Below are 18,268 nucleotides of genomic sequence, written 5' to 3' on the forward strand. Positions count from 1 at the left end.
AATGTCTAATCAGCCTGAAGACTGCAATTTGCAGAAACATTCTGAATCTCTCTTCATGCTTGAAAGACAGCTTCTGTAAGGTGGTTCAGTTTTCTGTTTTGATCTTCTTGTTGAATTATAGTTCAGCATTCTAATGTAAATTAAAAGAAAAACTGAATCTTCAAATTGCAGCTTCTTTAAAGCTGATTTCCTCTTTATAAAGAAAAAAAAAGATATCCATATCAGAGATATGTCTCATGAAACTATACCCATACAGGCACATGCACCTTTCATAAAACAAGTTATTCAGTTTAATCTAAGTCTTGACTTTGAAAAGACTTCCCTCCTCAAGGAACTTTGTGTGTATCTATCTGTCTGTCTACATCAGCATTTTGATTTGGGAATATGCTCTTGGGATTTGGTTTCACTTTTCCAGGGGAACTACATCAGAAGTGCTCTAAAAGTGTGCCTGATGTGCTCTATCCACTGGTGGGCAACAAGGCTACAGGGCTTTGTTTGAATAGGTGTGCCCAGCCCAGGCAGTGCTGCAGGTGGTGACTCATAGTTGCAGTTGTAGGAATCCTGTTAGGTTTGAAAAATGTAAAAAAAAAAAAAAAAAAAAAAAAAGCCGCAGGCATAATTTTGACTGCACTAAAATAAAAAGTAAGATTCCCATTCACTTTAGGGAAGGCTATAACTAGAGTAGGTGGGTTCTTCCCACCCTAGCAGCTGCCTGACAGGGATGAACTATAGCAATCAATTTTTAGATATGGCTGCTGGATCCAAAACAATTATATACTCTGAACTGCACTTCTCTGCAGAACTAGAAAAATACACCCTTTTGCACCCTTTAGCAAGGACACATTAACCCTGCTGGACAGCCACTTTGAAGGATAGTTTTAATAACATCATATCTTGTTTGTTTGCCATTGTCCATGCACACAAAATAAATTCCTCTGCTAACATGGCCTGCCTGTCTTTCACACCCATTGTAAACACTATTTTATACAGATGTGAGTGTTCATAATTCATTAAAAATCAGCATGATGGTGGTAAAAAATAGTATATCCAGTCATGTCCTTCATCTGTGTACTTCTGTCATTTCTATTTTTGTTTTTCATTTAGATAATGATGGAAAGCTAAGGGTGGAAGATGGCCATGCACATATGCAGATAAACCTAGGAGTTTAGGAGATGCCAGTAAAGATATTCTTATATCCATATAGGCAGGTGTGTCCATATAGGCAGGTGTTCTATCAGGGAATTTCAGGTATTTATTTATATTAATTGTCCACTAAGTAAAATATTCTGAAAAATAAAACTCAGAAGCAATAAATGGTACCTGATGGGTTTGATTTCAATCTGTAAGCAATATGCTGTGTCTTTGTAACCCATGGCATGGGCAAATTATTTTAACCATGGAGTTAAACATTGGTGGATTCATTGGAGACTATTTTGGCAAACACAGAGCTTATTAAAGAGAGAACAAGAGCTCATACTTGTGAAAATATGTTGGGAATAGAAATTGAACTATAACATCTGCATACTATTTAATTAAAAAGAACATATTTGCACAGCTAATATAGATCAGACATTAATGGAGGAAGCTTCTTATTGTTTCTCACAAGAGATGTTGGTCCTCAGGGTTTGATTTGATTCACACATGAGCAATGCATATCTCAATGTTTAGATTCATGATCCTGTGAGTCAACCCAAATTGCATATTGTGACTATTAGATTTGATACCATTCTGGAAAGCAGTGTATTGAAAAATACTGCATTGAAAACTGAAACCTTTTATTTAGTCATAATTAGCAGATATAGGAATCAAGATACCACAGACTTTATGTCTTCAGGGGATAAAAGGTATTTAAAGAACAGTAAGAAGTTAATATGTCTCCATAAAAACTTAAATGCATAGGGCCACATTGTGACAGTTTGCTCATACAGTGCTAAGGTACTATTTAATATGCAAGTTGTGTAATGGGGATTCTCTCATTTTGAAACACAACATTCAGTTATTCAGGTACTTTGTGCTTAACCAATTGTTCTTCAATTTGTCCAAATTGCTACAGCAAAGAATTATTTGTAGAAGATGTCTATTTAATTAAAGAAGGCTGTCATAATCTGTCTGTAGAGAATGGGTTCATGTAACTTTCAGGTGTATAATATTTTATATTATACATATCATATAAAACTGTGATATTTTGAAATATAAGGCAAAGATTTGTTTGGATTTTTCCCTGAAAACAATAGTATGAGTCCACCTTTGATCGTGCTTTCAAAATTTTTCATGAACAGTAGATTTTCTAATCCCTCAATTGTATGCAAACAAATCATGCTACTTATTCATTGTCTGATATATAAAAATCCCTGTGTTTTAACAGGTTAGCTAAATCACAGTCTACTCAAAGTTTTACACTTGCCCATTCCATTGAACATAGCCTAGCACTGCTCAGTGGTGGATATACTTGTCTATTCATAAACAAGTGTATGAAAAACTGTCATGTGTCTTTCCCTGTCCATTCATACCTGGAGGGTAATATTGGATAGCTATTTTTCAAATTAAGATTTTGTTTAGTCAAGCTCAAAAGTCTACATTTGTATTTTGCCTTTATAAGAGTTACTGTTTTTATCATAATTATAATATAGTTTCTTATTCATACAGAGGTAGATTTCATAGCCTTAAACCATCTCCTAAGAAAGTAGTTTGCTGGTTCTAACCAATAATTTCTGTTGTTTAATTTGTTGTATCGAATGACCCAGTTATTCATAAAGTAATGTCAAGGTGATTGTGGGAACATCAGGCCTAGTTGCATGGAAATAAAGATTACTTATAGAAACACATTTCAAAAAGAAAAAAAAAATCAGTTTTATAAAAGTTCATTAAGAAATACATTTTTAATTAGTATTGATCATGCTGCAGAAAGAATTCTTTGCTATTTTTGGCTAATATATGTTGGTTTATTGTGCTAACTGGGGGACCATGTATGGGATTAATGCTGAATCAGTTCATATCCCACTTGGTGGTGACAGAAGGAAATGCTGTGTAGGGGGATCATGTGAACCTGTCCACTTTCTGCATTAGCCCTCTCTTCCCTTTCTTCTTAATTTGGCAGGCAAAAGTGTTCACCACCACCTCCTTTCCTACCCACAGTCTTCTTGAGCCAAAGTGGTCTGATGTTTCAGTTTCAATATCCTTGATATATTTGTGAGATTCATACTTAATTTTGTCAGTAATTTACCAAAAGTCTACTTTGTATAGAAACTCAAGTGACCAAGAATTGTCAGTGCTGACACTTTTTCAAGCCTCAGATGAGTTGTGAATAGCGCCTCAAGCTTCAGTTTAGTTTCTCATGGTAGGAAAGCTTACTCAGCAGAGGACAGACATCTCACCTTACTGAGTTGGATCACTTGGCTCTTACCAGAGGTGCTCCAGAGATCCTCAGTGTGGATTTACTTTGGGGAGAATCAACTAAGAGCTCTGTAGCAGAACATTCTGCAGTTTCCTTAGCTCCTCAAAACACATCAGTAAAACTTAGATTTTCTGGGGCCACACCACTGCTGCTTCCCCAGTTGTTTTGGCTGGTCCTGCTCCAAGGAGCCCCCCAGCACTGCCACACACAGCCCAGCACAAAGTGCCAGAAGGTCACAGCTTCCACCTCTCCGAAAGTCCTGTCATGCTGCAACCTTGAAGAGGCAATGGGGGCAGCATAATGATTGCTCAGATAGCTCAGACAGAAGGGTTTGTTCTGAATGTGTGACAGTCTGGTTGGTGGCTGTAGGTGAGTACTGCAAAGGAGGTGGATGCCAAGTCAGACAAACCAGGCTGATGCCAGCCTTCACTGTTCAGAAATGTGCTGCTTTTCCTGCCCTCATGCTGATAATGCCTGTCTCCCTGTGCTTATCTCATCCTCTGCTGGTCTCTCAGTGGGCTGTGAAAAGTGGTATCAAGAACAAAGGCATCAATCCCTTACTGTTTCTCTTTAATGCCTTGATCTCAGAAATGAAAATTTGGGTGTAAATGTAAGCTGTCAGGGGCTATGCTGAGAAAGAGTTTTCAATGGCTTTCATGTTAGTTCTGGAAGTACTCTAGAAGAATTACACATGCTCACCTGTCAAAACTATGGAATAGTCATCCCTAAAAAATAACAGGATAAATTATTGTATTGCTAACTACACCTTATTTTAAAAATTACAGATAGATTTAGACACTTTACCATGGAAATAACCACCTCAATGAATTCCTCAAGTCCAGTAAAGATTACAGGCTTTGTTTCCAATACTGAAACAATGCAGCTTCCTGAAACATGCTGGCACTTGACACAGTATGATACACCTGTACTGGGAAGATGCTTGTTGGTAAGATTGTCTCTACCTACCAGGATGACTTCAAGTTCTCATGACAAGAGAAAAAAATGTAAAGCTGTGGATATAAACTATATGTTTTGCTATAGAAAAGAAATGAAAACACATTAGATAAATGCTTACTATAACTCTCTAGCTTGAAAAAACAAGCATTTTGTCTTGTCCAGATCTTCTAATGCAAGAATTCACAGAAACATCACCTTTAAAATAAGCAAATGTACTAATATTATCAAGAATATGTGGGAATTGCAAGGCAGAGTAGGTTCAGAATTATCTGCTTGTATTACATACATATATTCATACATATATATCATATATATGCTTCAAAATCAAACAAACAAAAACCGATATGATTTCAAGTTCAACAAAGTAAAAATAAAATCTATGGAATATAAAATTGATTTTAGGGTTGCTAGGTTTTTTTCCACGTTGGCTTGCTTTTTCAACTGAACATTCTTCTGTTGTATACCAGAGCAAAGGACCTGCAACATTTAAAGTGTTTGGTAGATTTGTGTTAAATGAAATATGGTCTGACAGATGCTGAAAGAAAATAAATTATTTAAGAAAAACGTTGCATAAAAGTTTTACTGAACTGCGTGAAAGAAAAAATTCCCATGACTACCTGCTTTGCTCTGAATAACGTCAATAGAAGTGGCAACATGGAAACAGCTATTTGTAGGAGAAAGATGTCATGGAAAAATCAAAACTCCCTGTAACTGCTATTCTTTTTGTGTTTTGGGGACATGTAACTTTCAAGGTAGTTTATTGCAACTACTATGGGCTCTCACTCATGTCAACTATTCCTATGAAATCAAGAGAAACACTTGGTAAATAAGATTTCAAGATTATCTTTTTTCTTTTCTACAGCTTTTAAACTATCTTCACATTTCTGTATTCATTTAGAATAGAGAGAAGAAAAATTGAGAGATTTTGTGGCACTTTTGGTTACATGTATATGCTTTGGTCTAACTTGACCTTGGGTGTTATGGTGGTATTAGACCTGGGTATGTCTGTAGGGAAGCTATGACAGCTGAACATACTCCATTCCACTCTTCAGATTTCAGGAACTGTGCTGGTCCACTGGTCCAGTGAAGCCCAATAAGGCATGTTAAAGAAAGATAAAAGATGTTGACAGTGAAACACGAGCTCAAGCCGTAGCTTATCAAGGACTGCGTTAAGAGTTTACTGGGTCAAAATCTGTAAATATCAACACAGCAACAATTTTTTTTATGCAGCCTTTCAATTTGGTAGACAAAACATAGTAAGAATTAAAGGAACCTGATATTTCATTTTAGACATCAGAACCAAAATTAGGGCTGTTTTTTCTACAGTCAATACAATTAGCTGAGCAAGAACTATATAGGTTTAGTGTCACAAGGTGCTTTTTTTCTGAAAGAGATGCTTTTTTTCCAAACTGGAGCTGAAATATGAATATGAAAATCTATATTCTGTGTTTTACTGAAGATGAGACAGCTAGCAAGACAGTCTCATTTAACTGTAATGTCAATATAACTGTGCAATATGTAGCCTCATTCCAGAGTCTCTCTTTAAAGCATGACAAACATTGATTTAAGATTCCAAGTGTAATTTTTGTTTAGGCCTACATTTTTCACTGCTGGAACAGGACTCTGCTGAAGATAAAGGCATATTTGTACACCTTTAATCATCTGCCTTTACCTGGAAGGTTTGCTGGTATATTTATGTCTGTAGAAGTTGCAAAGATGTGTGGTTCATTCACTGGTTTCACTGCTCTAGTTTAGGTTCAGTGATACTGGCCAGCATGAATCTTTGCAAGTAATCCATCAAGAACACAGATTTACAAGCTAATTGCTGATGATATTCCCTAAGTTAGGTATTGAGATATGTTTCTCAGAAAATATTGAGTAGCCATAAGATTCATATACTTGGAATAAAAAAGGTAGTCTCAGTCAGTTTTCCCATGCAGAATTATTTTTGGTAGGAAAGTGCTAAAATATTCTTGTTGACCTTTGTTAGCTAAAGAACACCTCTTTTGAATTCAGCATGACCTTTCTTATCAAAATGGAGTTAGGCTGTATCAAAGAAGGTTATCAATTATGAAAGGTCAAAACAAAATGAAATCTTTTGAAGTAATCAAAACATTTCTGTTGACCTGACCTTTATTGATTTATTCATCCACTCATTTTTTGCATGAAAATTGTATGTAAAAATGTCATATCTGAGAGATTACTAGTGTTGCAAGGTGGGAGAAAAAAGATCAAAATCTTCAAAATTTTTATCAAAGAGTAATGTTTTCATCTACTTCTGTACATTGAGATGCACCTTATGTTTGACTGTCAACAAGAAACTGGGAGTTGATTGAAGAGAAAACAGCTTTTGTGTTGGGGAAGTTGAATTACCTAATTTTAGAAGGATTTATGGAAAAGAATTAGATGCTGCTGCTTCGATCATCATGATGAAATTATGGGACATACGTACTAAGCTAGTCTTAGGATTTAAAAATTAAAGATTTCGCTCAAATTTTTGAAAACAAATGAAATACCTCCCCTTACTACAGCAGTTCCTCAATTATGTCTTAGTGCAGTCATAAAAATAGCAGCAAAATCCTCCAATAGGTTGATGGACCATCATCTTATTGTTTGGAGAATATTAAAAAAACCACCAAGTGAGGAAATTAAAATCATCCCTAATGTTGATAATTAATCTCTTTTTTTTGCCACAGCCCAGAAAATATTAGTTTTTCAGTAGTGCCTGCATAGGGTGGCAGTGGTCTCTGCTGATATTTGCCTCTGAAAGTGTCATACAACCCTATTTTATGCTTCCTTCTTCTCCCACACATGATATATATGTTTTTAAATCCTCTTAGGGAATGGATTTTTTGTCTTTCTAAATTAAGTCAGTGTCCATTTGTTGTTGTTGTTGTTGTTGTTGTTGTTGTCACTACAATGCAAATAAGCATGGTGATAAATATTTTTAGAATCCATAAATCAAGGGAATGATAGCACTAACCAGAAAATATAAGACAATTGTAGAGGTGAGATTGTTGTCCTCCTTGACCCAAATAGCTGTGCACAATTGAGGACCTGTTTTTTCTTACAGGAAAAAGCAACTGATGATAGATTCTATTAGTTGTTGGGTGCAAGCTGGGCTTGCTTGCAGGAAAAGTGTTAAATCCAGTTTCTCACATAATGGGCAGTAAGTCATATCCTTGCTTACAACTCAAAGCCTACCCACTAGGAAATTAATTACAATACCAGCCTCTAACTTGGTTCCAGCTGGGGCCACCCAAACAGTTTGTCCCTGGCTGTCCTCTGTGGTTTCACTCCACTGTTCTCCTTTCTGCCTTCTCTGTCCTTCCCAAGAATTCTGTCTGTTTCCATTACCATAAGCAAGGAGGCATTGAATTGCTCCAGCCACCAAAAGGAGTGCCTGGCATGGACTTCAGCATAGCAGGAAATCTAGCTAGGAAAGGAAAAAAAACTAGAAGGAACTGCAAGTCTGGGTTGTGAACCACAGTTCTGGGCAGCTTCACAGGAAAGGAGGGGAAAATATTCACCTTGTGAAGCTGACAGCAGGAACTGCACTTTTCTGGAAGAATCTGTACAGTGCAAGAGGGTCTGGGTAGTAAGAGAGTTCCTCATTCTGACCTACTTCTCCCATGTGTCTTGGCCCCCTGCCCTCCCTTCAAAGGAAACCACACGTTCTACTGCTGAGTGCTTTATTAAGTCTTTGTGACACTTGTCCCTCTGTCTGCATGCACATCCACAGAAAAATTTCCTTATCCAGTCACTAGATATGCAACTGGGGCAACATTCTCTGAGGAAATACTATGATGTAAAATTTCTACTGAAGTGATAGCTGAGTGCAGAGTGGGAAGACTCAGGCACCGTTGTTTGAAACTCTTCATCATTCAAGAAAATTTTGCCTTTTCCCTTTTATTTGCTGGTTTGGGATTGTTTGCAGGCATCAGAGAGATTTCTTGACTCAGTCTAAACTATTATTTTGCATTTATGTTAATGCAAATAAATGAAACTGCTTGGATTAGGAGATGATATTAATAAAAATAGCAAGAAATCTCTGGGAACATTTTGCCTCTCAGAAAAACAGTTTCATTTAAACAAAAATGAACCACCACAACAGGAAAATAAAACTCATTAAGTAAAGTGATGTTATGAATAATGCTGATGGGGGATTTTCTCTGCAAATAAATGTATGGACAAATTTATGATACAAGAGTTTATAAATACCTCTTCTGGCATTTTGTTGTCTTTAAATCAGACTAATTTACAGTATGTATGCTGACTGATTTATGGAATTATCTGTACAAGAGGCAGATGGGGACCAAAAAGTAGTTTTCTTTTAAATATATTGCAGGATGATATCACTGTGTATTATCAAACCTTGGTTTTTTGGGATAATAGGAATTACAGTGGCTATTTCTCATACATTTGGGGGAGGAGGGGAGGTTTCCTATCTTTCTTCAATCCCGTTGGAAATTTAGGCCTGGATTCTGTATATGTAACAAGCTGAGGGATGTAAAATAGCAACATCAATATCCTTGAAGCCCCCAAACATATCAGTACATTTTCCTTGGCTTACATGGTACATCTTTATTCTTTGGAAAACCAAACTGAGAAAAGGAATTAATAAAAAAAGGGGATATTCTTGTTAGTATTCCAGCAAGTGTAATTTTCTTGTGTCATGATTGCAAGCTAACCATTACTGAATTACTATCTCATACTAAAATACCACTTGGAATGAAGATTTTTAGGAGTTACAATATAAACATATATATTGCTCTATTAGATTGTGGGAATAGTTTAATTTTTGAAGTATTTGTGAAGCCTGACAATGCCTAAATTCCAGTTCATTGACTCAGGTGGGTGGTGAACTGGATTTCAGTAAAACAAGAAAATGAGTGAAGCAAAAAATACCCTTTAATCCCCTTGGATAACCTAAAGAAATCCTTTAGTTCATGTCAAAGAGGCAAGGGGTGTGTATTCAGATCTGTGTAAGAAAGCCTGTGTCCTGAAGCACTGCATACCTCATCTTTCAGTCATTAGAATGTTACAGAAATGTCCAAACTTCTCAATTAACATTGGAGGGAAATTAAATTTGTCACTGGACTGCAAGAATTCAGTAATAGTTTTGTGCTTTGCTGAGATACTCTGTGACATAAAATGGGATCCATAATGTAACCCAAACCTAAGGTCAGGTACCAACAAAGACAAACAAGGTTGCCTGTTATTCTAGGGAGCCTACCAAGTTTTTAATTGGAAGACATTCCAACTGAGCTACCCCAGTATTGCCATTCCTATTTTGCATTACTGGAAAGTATGACTGCACAAAGTGAAAAATACATTAAACAAAAGGGATCCATTTCCTGGAAAATCTCTTCATCATATCACTGTTCACATCAGCTGTTTTCCTCTAAAAATACCTACAAATTATTAAGTAATCAAAAAGCTGACAGTGTCTGATCCTTCTCTTTTCATCAGTAATTAAGAGCCTGGCTCTCAGTTTCACACTGCGTGCTCAGAATCTTTGAATCCTTTTATGAAACACCTTTACAGAATTCAGAGTTTAAACCAACTATAATTATCCCTGGGAGGAAACAAAAAAAAAAATGAATTTAAGAAGTAAGAACAATCTTCTAATTTAGCAAAGTCTGAGTTTTAAGACAAGGAATAACATGTGAGCTCCTATGACTGCTAAATGCGCCAAATTAAAGATGCCAGTGATCTCTAATTCACCCTACAAACTACCTGTAGTGTACAGGCATTATGCCAGTTCAATTGAAGCCATTTAAAGGGAAGCTAAAACAGAGTGGGATGGTATATGAAGGCCATTCTGACAGAAGAGTATGATCCTGCATTTTCATATTCTGAGGGAAACACACAGTTTCTTTTAAACATAGTAAACAGAGGCAACTATTTACCTTATGTTCCATACCCATCTTTGGAAAAGGCTTGTGCCTTCCTCACTGGTGAAAGTGCAGCTCCAGAAGTGGCCCAGAGCCACCCTGGGGCTCTGCTGCCATGTCCTGAGCCAGTTTGCTGAGACTGACCCTGCTGAGCTCTGTCACACAGCAGCACCACAGCTCTGCAAACAGAATCCTCTGCTCTGCTGGTCAAGGGACCCAGTGAGAAAAATTGTCCCAGACTTTTGGACACTGTGTGCTAGCCCAGTCTGTTCTTCACAGATATTTTTTCTGGATAAAATGCCTCAGGGAACATAGACCCTTCCTGCTTTTAAAACCTTTGTGAAGCTACAGAAAAGGAACAGCAATAAAGACACAAAATAAGTCAAAGGTAAATTAGTTATCATACAAATATCTGCCTTTTCCTGAGGGATTTTGGCTAGTATAATGACCACTAAGAAATTACACTTATAGATTTAAAAATTTAAAAAAAAATTTAACAGATTTTTCTGATGGTCCCTGATAATTTTAAGCTTTACTTCTCACTCTGCCATCTCCCACCTAGGATATCACTCATCTGTTATGACAAGGACCTGCCAGCCCTCCCAGAAGACTGAAAAGCAAAGAAAATGAAAAGGCAAGGGAACTACAGAATTGACTAATAATGGTTTAAACACACACACAGGGGATATCAGCATTCTGTGGGTAATCTGTTTACTGGCTTAGGTTGCTTCCTAGACCTAGCAGATCTCATGTAAAACAAGCATTTTACTGGTGATGATACACAACTCTTGTATGAAGGGAACAGATTAAACTATTTATGTTCAACTGCTGAAAGCACTCCAGAAATGGATGGCAATGTCAGAAACCTTATTAGGTTTCAGAAGAGGTAGGAAAGCTTCAGCCAAATCACAAGATAGGAGGTCTTCAAGCTTTTGAGAATGACATCTGAAGGGCATTGAGATTGTTTTCTATAAAAGGAAAGGGCAAATTTCCAGTACATATATAATCACTGGTAGCATTTTTGTTGTCATCCTCTCTAAAGCAATAACAAAGTGCACAAATGGTGGATGATTAGAGAGGTCAGTCAAGTGCCCCATTCAGCTGTAATTGTAGAGTTTTCAAAAATTCTTTTGACATCAGAAAATATCATATGTTTTTTTAACCCTGCTTTTTGCTATGATTAGTTAATTCATGCAAAATCAGGGAAGAAACAGAATGGCAAATTAAAAGCAGTAGAACACAAATGTCATTTTGCAGTAGGGGTAAGTAATCAGCAAAATCAGTTCACTTTAAAATTACTGCTACATGCCAACATTTAACCTCACATGCACAGGACCTCAGCAAATTTTTGTTTAAAAAATTTACCACCTTGCAGGTCCCTAAAGTCTTTTGAAAGAAGTGCTGCCCCATGTACACTTTTGCTGCAATCAATATTCTCTCTTTCCCTGGTCTATCTAGAGCACTTCACAAGATTTTCCTGTCTCACAAAGAAAACCTGAACACACTGTTTTACTTAATTAACATCGATTTTGAACTATCCTGCCTCATAAAATCTGACAATCTTCCTTCTAAGGAAATGATGCTTATTCTCTAATAGTATTTGAAAACAAATGATGTTTTCCACTTCATCGTTTTTGTGCCTGAATCTTAAGAGAGGCTTTGAGTAATAAATGGACATACACTTTCCAGTTTTGAAGTAAATTTTAATTAGAGAATATATAAATTATATAAAAATATATAAACATATAATCTGCCACAAACCAAGCAGGAGTTCTCATTTAATTAGTTTTCCTCAAAAAAGGGAATTTTTCCAATTACTTACAGTTACTTAAAAGTGGAGGAATGTTTCAGTCCAGGTGTGATTAGAGTTTTCCATCCAGGAACAAGGAAAACAAATGACATGACATTGTCCATCATGCCAGGTGAAAGTCCCCATTATTTATACACTAAGTCCTCTGCTGACTCACCAGGGTAAAGGAAAAAAAAAAAAAAGGAGAATGCTCTGTTGATGAAAACCTTAAATTTTATTTCACTTCTGTAATTACAGACCATAAGAGATGGAGCTTTTGGCAGGGTAGAAAATTTCTCTATAGTACAGTCCTGCTGACACATCAGTAACACATTCAGAGCTCAGAGTGAATTATTTGTCCTGTGAAGATTATTACATAATAGAAAAAAAATGATGTTAAATGTATTAGGTTGTAACTTTGACATGAAAATGTGCTTTGAGTGCACCTAAATTCTAACATTGGGCTTTTGTCATTGAGCAGGGAGAATGAGGTAGTTCAGCTGATCCCCAGACAAACATTTGTAGCTTCTTAAATGTTGTGATGACAGTTAATGTTCGCAGTCATTTCAGTTCTTCAGCTAATGGTTGTTTGCCTGCCATCAACAACCATTAGGATGGAGTCATAAGCTCTTTGGGAGACTTAATATTGCTGCCTTGTTTTTCATCTTATTTTATTTTAGGACACCTTTTTTTCCAAGAGCTTTATTTTTCCATTTAGGGTTTCTACAGAAGTTCAGGGTAGGAAAAGGTTTTAAATGCTAATGTCTTGCCTACTGGAGGCTTTGCAAAGAAAATTGTGAATAGTTTCACTGTGTAGTGCATCACAGCACAAGGTTGTTTGGGTTTTCTCACTTTTTTTACAGTGCATGAGGTCAGGGGAAATGCCTCACATACAAAAACACCAGTGGAAGAAAGTGAACTGAAGATTTTTGCTGTGACCACTGAAATACATAGCAGAAATCATACCTCATCACAGGAAGCAAAAATAATCTTTAGGAAATTATTCAGATCTCCCCAAAGTTCTTCTATATATAATTCTATTTTTCAGTTAGTGAAAACATTATTTTTCCTCATATAATAATCATCATACTTCTGCATGGGACATTTTCCATGTGTTATTCATAAAAAAGAAAAATTGAAAAGCCCACTGGGACAGCCAGGTACAGACAGTTACATCTGGGTTGATCTTAGTTTGGCTGAAGCCCAAATCCACTGTTTCAAAGTAGAAAGGAAAAAATAGCTTTCAATCTTTCAGCATTTTCTGTAAACACAGGTGACTGTAGGTACATGCATCTCACAACAGGAGTGCTCTGCAGTATGTAACTAAATCAAGTTCTCTTAGAATCACATACAAGATCCTTGTGTTCTTTACCAATGTACACCATTACCAAGCAGTCTAGCAGTTTGACCAGACCCTAATATCTACACTAATTGCATTCAGCATAGTAGCTAGCAACCCTTTTCTCTGTGGGGCAACTGTTCTTTCCTGTGTGCATTAAAAAAAAAAAAAAATTAGTAGGTCAAGGGGTGGTTCCTGCAGACTTCTCTGGGTCTTTGTTATTGCTTCTCCTTCATACAAACAATTCTGATAGTCTCCAAGTCCCTTGATTCTGCAATATTATACAATCTCCTTTTCAAAATAAATGGAAAACTGCAAAGCTTCCAGCAATATTTCATTTTACACAGTCAGTCACTGGCTCTAAAAGACATCTCATTGGGGGGTTTTTTGGGTTTTTTTTTGTTGTGTTGGTTTTTTGTTGTTTTGGGTTTGGTTTTTTGGGGATTTTTTTGGGGGTTTTCTTTTGATGGTTTATGATGTCACCCAAGCTACTGCTATAGTTTAGATAGTCTTTGATTAGCTCACGGTTATCAATGCAAAACCACCTGAAACACAGCAATGTTTCAAATGTTTATCAGCCATTTGCCAGTGACACAAGAACTTCAGGTGAAAGGAAAGAGAAATTTGAATGCATTATTTTTCATACCTGTGCTTTCAAGCTGTTGCCTTATAGAAAAAGTAGATGTCCTAAAGCTGATAAATATGACTGACACTGTTAAATATAGAGTGAATTTAGATATTTTCTTTCAGGTTTGCAGCAGATGTGACCTCACAAGGTAGTAGCTATCAAGCAGCTGTTTCCTTGGATCCTTGCTTTTCACTGCATTTCTCCACAGGTTCATGGGTCTGCTGTCACCACAAGTTACTCTTAAATTTTCCACTCCGTATCCTGCACATCCTCAATCTACTGAAATAGAGCTAAGTACCACTGAGGTGTGAAGCAAAGGAAGTCTGAGTCCAAATATTCAAATTCAAATTCAATATTCAAATATTCAACATCTCAAATATTTCAGATATTTCACCTTTTGTTTTTGCAGCCGGACCCTGCGGGCAGAGATATCTCCATCCGACCAATCCTGGAGCACTGCGAAAACACCCACATGACCATTTGGCTTGGGATTGTCTATGCTTACAAAGGGCTGCTGATGGTAAGAAAGCACAGCTTCTTCTGCACAGCACTGACTTCAAGCTGCTATTTGCTGATAGGCATGAACTGAATTATATTTGCTTTCCTGATGACTGGGAGTGAGTGAAAACTGCTTTGAGTACAACTTCTATAATCAGATCTGCTCTAGTGTTCATTAGACAGTAAGATGTGGATATATGCATGTGTAAAATAAATAAGACATCAGTAGCATTTAAGCAGAATATTATGGATGTACTACAAACTTAGAAATTCAGGACTGAAAAGATGGGTCTACAAATGAGACAACTTTGTAAATAAAGAAGTCAAATCATCCAAATTCCTGAAGGTTCTCCAAAAAGGTTCTCCAAAATGTTTGCTTCTTAGTTGCTAATGTATTTTAGGAACAGTCGTGAGATGGAAGATTAATCTGGGGCCTGAATCAAAATAAACCTTTTGTCACTGAGGCCCATCTCCAGAAAAAAATTTAGTAACTAAAAAAGACCCCAGGAACCAGGGACCCTGAGGCTTGATAGTTAAAAAAAAAAAAGAGTCTTTGTAGGTGATTAAAAGCTCTTGAGCCTGAAGGTTTCGAAAACACCTGGTATGGACAGCACTGACCAGCAGAACACCTCTCTAGAGCTGAGCCCCATCTGCATCCTAAGCCTGACAGACATTAGTCTACACTGCCTGAAGGGGTCAATCTGTTCTGTGCATTTGCAGCATGCTGGTTCATTAGGACACCGGGGAAGGATTGGATCGGCTGCTTCCACTCGGCATGGTTGGTGCTGCTGCCCAGAGGGGGCTCCTGGTGCCTGGTTCCCTCTCCCCTGTGAATGACTGCTCTGTTGAGCCCTGCTGCTTTTCATCCTGCTTGTTTCAGGCTGAAAAGCCTTTAAATATCCAATATGAGGTTCGGCAGGGAGGAATGAGAACTTTTATTTCTGTAAATTCTAAACAGCTTTGTGGTCAGACCACTCTGCTGGGTGGATGCTGGTGCCTCCTTGCTTCAAGCAAGGAGGCACCAGCATCCAGGTGAGCGCCCTGAACCTCGAGCTACTAGCCAAAGGGAAGCCTTCTCAGCTTTCCATTTAATAAAGAAAAAGAAATTTTAAAAAGGCAACTTTAGGTGTAGATGCCTCCTTTTCAGAGAATGTCCAAGTAGAAAATGAAGAGCTAGGACATATGTAATCTCTCAAAAGGGGTCAGGAATTAGGAGAGATTCCACACCTCAGCATGTCTTTCTGGTTGGTCAGCTCGGGGTGGCTCTGGATGCACATTAACCTTGGCACGTTGCATAGCATCAAGGAATTTGTGTCCTGAAGGGTGCCACAAGTTGAGAGCCTGACCAGCACTGGGGTCACAGTAAAATTCAAACAACTGGTAGGTTTTTTTTGTTTTTTAAATAACTTCATCAACATTTTCATTTAAAATATTTCAAGTATACATTTTCTGGCAACTTTCTTTGAGCTTTCACGTTTGAGTGGTATTAGTAGTCAAACTGCTTGGGTACTCACTAGTCTTTTGCCCTAGATTGTTTTGCCAGTATGTATATTACACTATTATCTACAAGATATGTGACTCTTTAAGTCTGTAAGTGCCATTTGCAAACTTATTTTGCAAATGCCATTACATTATTAGACAACAATATGTGCATATATGTGCATATATGCATATGTAAAATACTCAATTCACTATTGAATTTCTTGGCTTGTGGTATATCTATCATATTCAGCTTAAGTGCTACTAGTATCATTTTTTTTATGTATGCCATTACTCACTAATTTCAGACACACAGTGTTTCACCACCAGTGAAATCCACACTCTTTATTACTCCAGTGCCCTCTTAACACACAAATCGCTGCATATTAAAAAGGAAGATACTCATCTGAATCATTTAAATAATTGCTGTGATGAGTGAATGAGTGATATGAGGGCAACAGAATTGATTCATTTTATCTCATCACTAAAGACATTCTGTATACCACACCTACTTCTCCTTCAGACCAAAAAAACAGAACCTCTCCTGTTACTGTATCATTTTATGAAAGTTTAGCTAATACAAAATTCAGTGATTTTTAATAATGAAACATATCTAATTTAACATGCTATATACAAAAGAGCAAGTATTGCTAATTACAGCACAATGCAACATTTAAGGTGAAATGGCCTTACTTGGGCCAAAATTATTTACTTTGACCTCTTGCCTCAAAATAGGAATATAAAAAAATAGGGTTAACCTAAAAAAGTTCCTTTCTTTTTTGTCTTGAAGTAAAAGCAATTCTGTCCATTCTGCTGTCTTAAATGCACTGGTGCAGTGAATGAATCACTCAGGGTAGGGCAGAGCACAGAAGGGCAGGGAAGGCAAGGAATGGCAAAATAAGGGAAGGCATTACTTAACAGGATAGCATGGTTCCTCTTCATTAAAATTAGCAAACTCTAAAAGTCAGATTCACAAATCTTCAACTGCCTCTGAAGGGATGTGAGGAAATGCTTACTCTGCATGAAGGCTTTTCAGTTATTAGATTCAGATTCCTCAGGTGACTAGAGAATAACGGGGAAATTACCATCCGAAATTTTGCCTTTACCATTTTATTAATTTTCTTAATAACTAGTGTATTAGTCTTCTCCAGTGTATTATTTCTTAATAACCAGTGTATTAATTCTTCCTCCACACCTAGAGGATTCACTGTTTTCTCCCATCTCAAGCTCAGCTCAGAAAAGTCTGCATACAAGTTTAGGTCTGTCTCTGTGTACGTGTTGACCATCACAGAACTACAGAATCCATTAGGGTGAAAATTCTGAGACTGAGTCCAACCTATGCCTGAACACCAGCATGTCTACTAGTCAGTTGCAGTATTTTGATTTTTGATGAGGCAGACATAGTTGAAAAGCACCTTTCTTTCATATATTCCAAAGGATGATGGAAAACACACCATCTGAAGCTTGCTGGTGGTGCATTTTTAGGGAGTGCACCAATATCTTTCTGAGGGGTATGAGTTACTTGTCTCATCTCAGCCAGAGCAATGCCAGACTCCTAAAATGCTTTGGTTATTAATCACACACACATTAATCTTGTCTACTGTTTAATTCCTCCTTTCCTGATAATGCTTGGAGTTAACATTAGACTCAAGGTGTACAGATGTTGGAAGTTTCATTGTGTCCCTGACATCTTATTACAGGTACCTGTTATTCAGCTACTGAGAAACAGGCTTTTGAGGCAAAGCTATATTTTGAGCTTGACTGTTGCTCTCTGTATGAAATCCTATTTTCATCCTGTGTTAAATGAGGGGGTTTTAAGCTGTAACTAATAATAGTGACCACTTCTCATACCCTGTTTTTAATGTGTTGTCCTTAGCCAACCTTGCCAAGAATGAAAATATCAGTATTTCATGACTGAGATAGGAAAAAAGATAATGCATATTCATCATGGGACTTGATAAATGCCACAAAGAATAAGAAATTTGTTTTCTTCTGACTATTCATATTCCAACATTTTGCTATAGTTGATATACTGCTCAACACAACTCTATAATTGATTTAGAAGTCAAAGAAAATATTAATTCAACTAAAATAGATCCTTGGGATAATGTTCAATCTTAATTTAAAGTCTGAACGAATCCTCTGCTTCCTAAGGCTCTCTAATTGCTAAGCTGAATTTTTCTTACTTCCAAGCCTTGAATTTTGTTGGGTCTTGCATATATGTTATCCCTCTTGCTCTAAAATGACCTGATGTCCTTATTTCTGGACAAAAATCCTTGCATCATCC

General features: G+C 37.0%; 1 protein-coding gene across 1 annotated transcript in view; it reads left to right on the forward strand.

Moving 5' to 3' along the window:
- LOC103815611 (gamma-aminobutyric acid type B receptor subunit 2) overlaps window positions 1-18,268 on the forward strand; it is a 159,272-nt gene that overhangs the window by 105,791 nt on the left and 35,213 nt on the right. Inside the window, exon 7 of the mRNA XM_050971023.1 lies at window positions 14,414-14,524. Within this exon, the coding sequence (XP_050826980.1) occupies window positions 14,414-14,524 (111 nt within the window). The remainder of the gene's footprint in view (window positions 1-14,413; window positions 14,525-18,268) is intronic.

The sequence above is a fragment of the Serinus canaria genome, chromosome 2 (assembly GCF_022539315.1).
Source record: "Serinus canaria isolate serCan28SL12 chromosome 2, serCan2020, whole genome shotgun sequence".
Taxonomy (NCBI): domain Eukaryota; kingdom Metazoa; phylum Chordata; class Aves; order Passeriformes; family Fringillidae; genus Serinus; species Serinus canaria.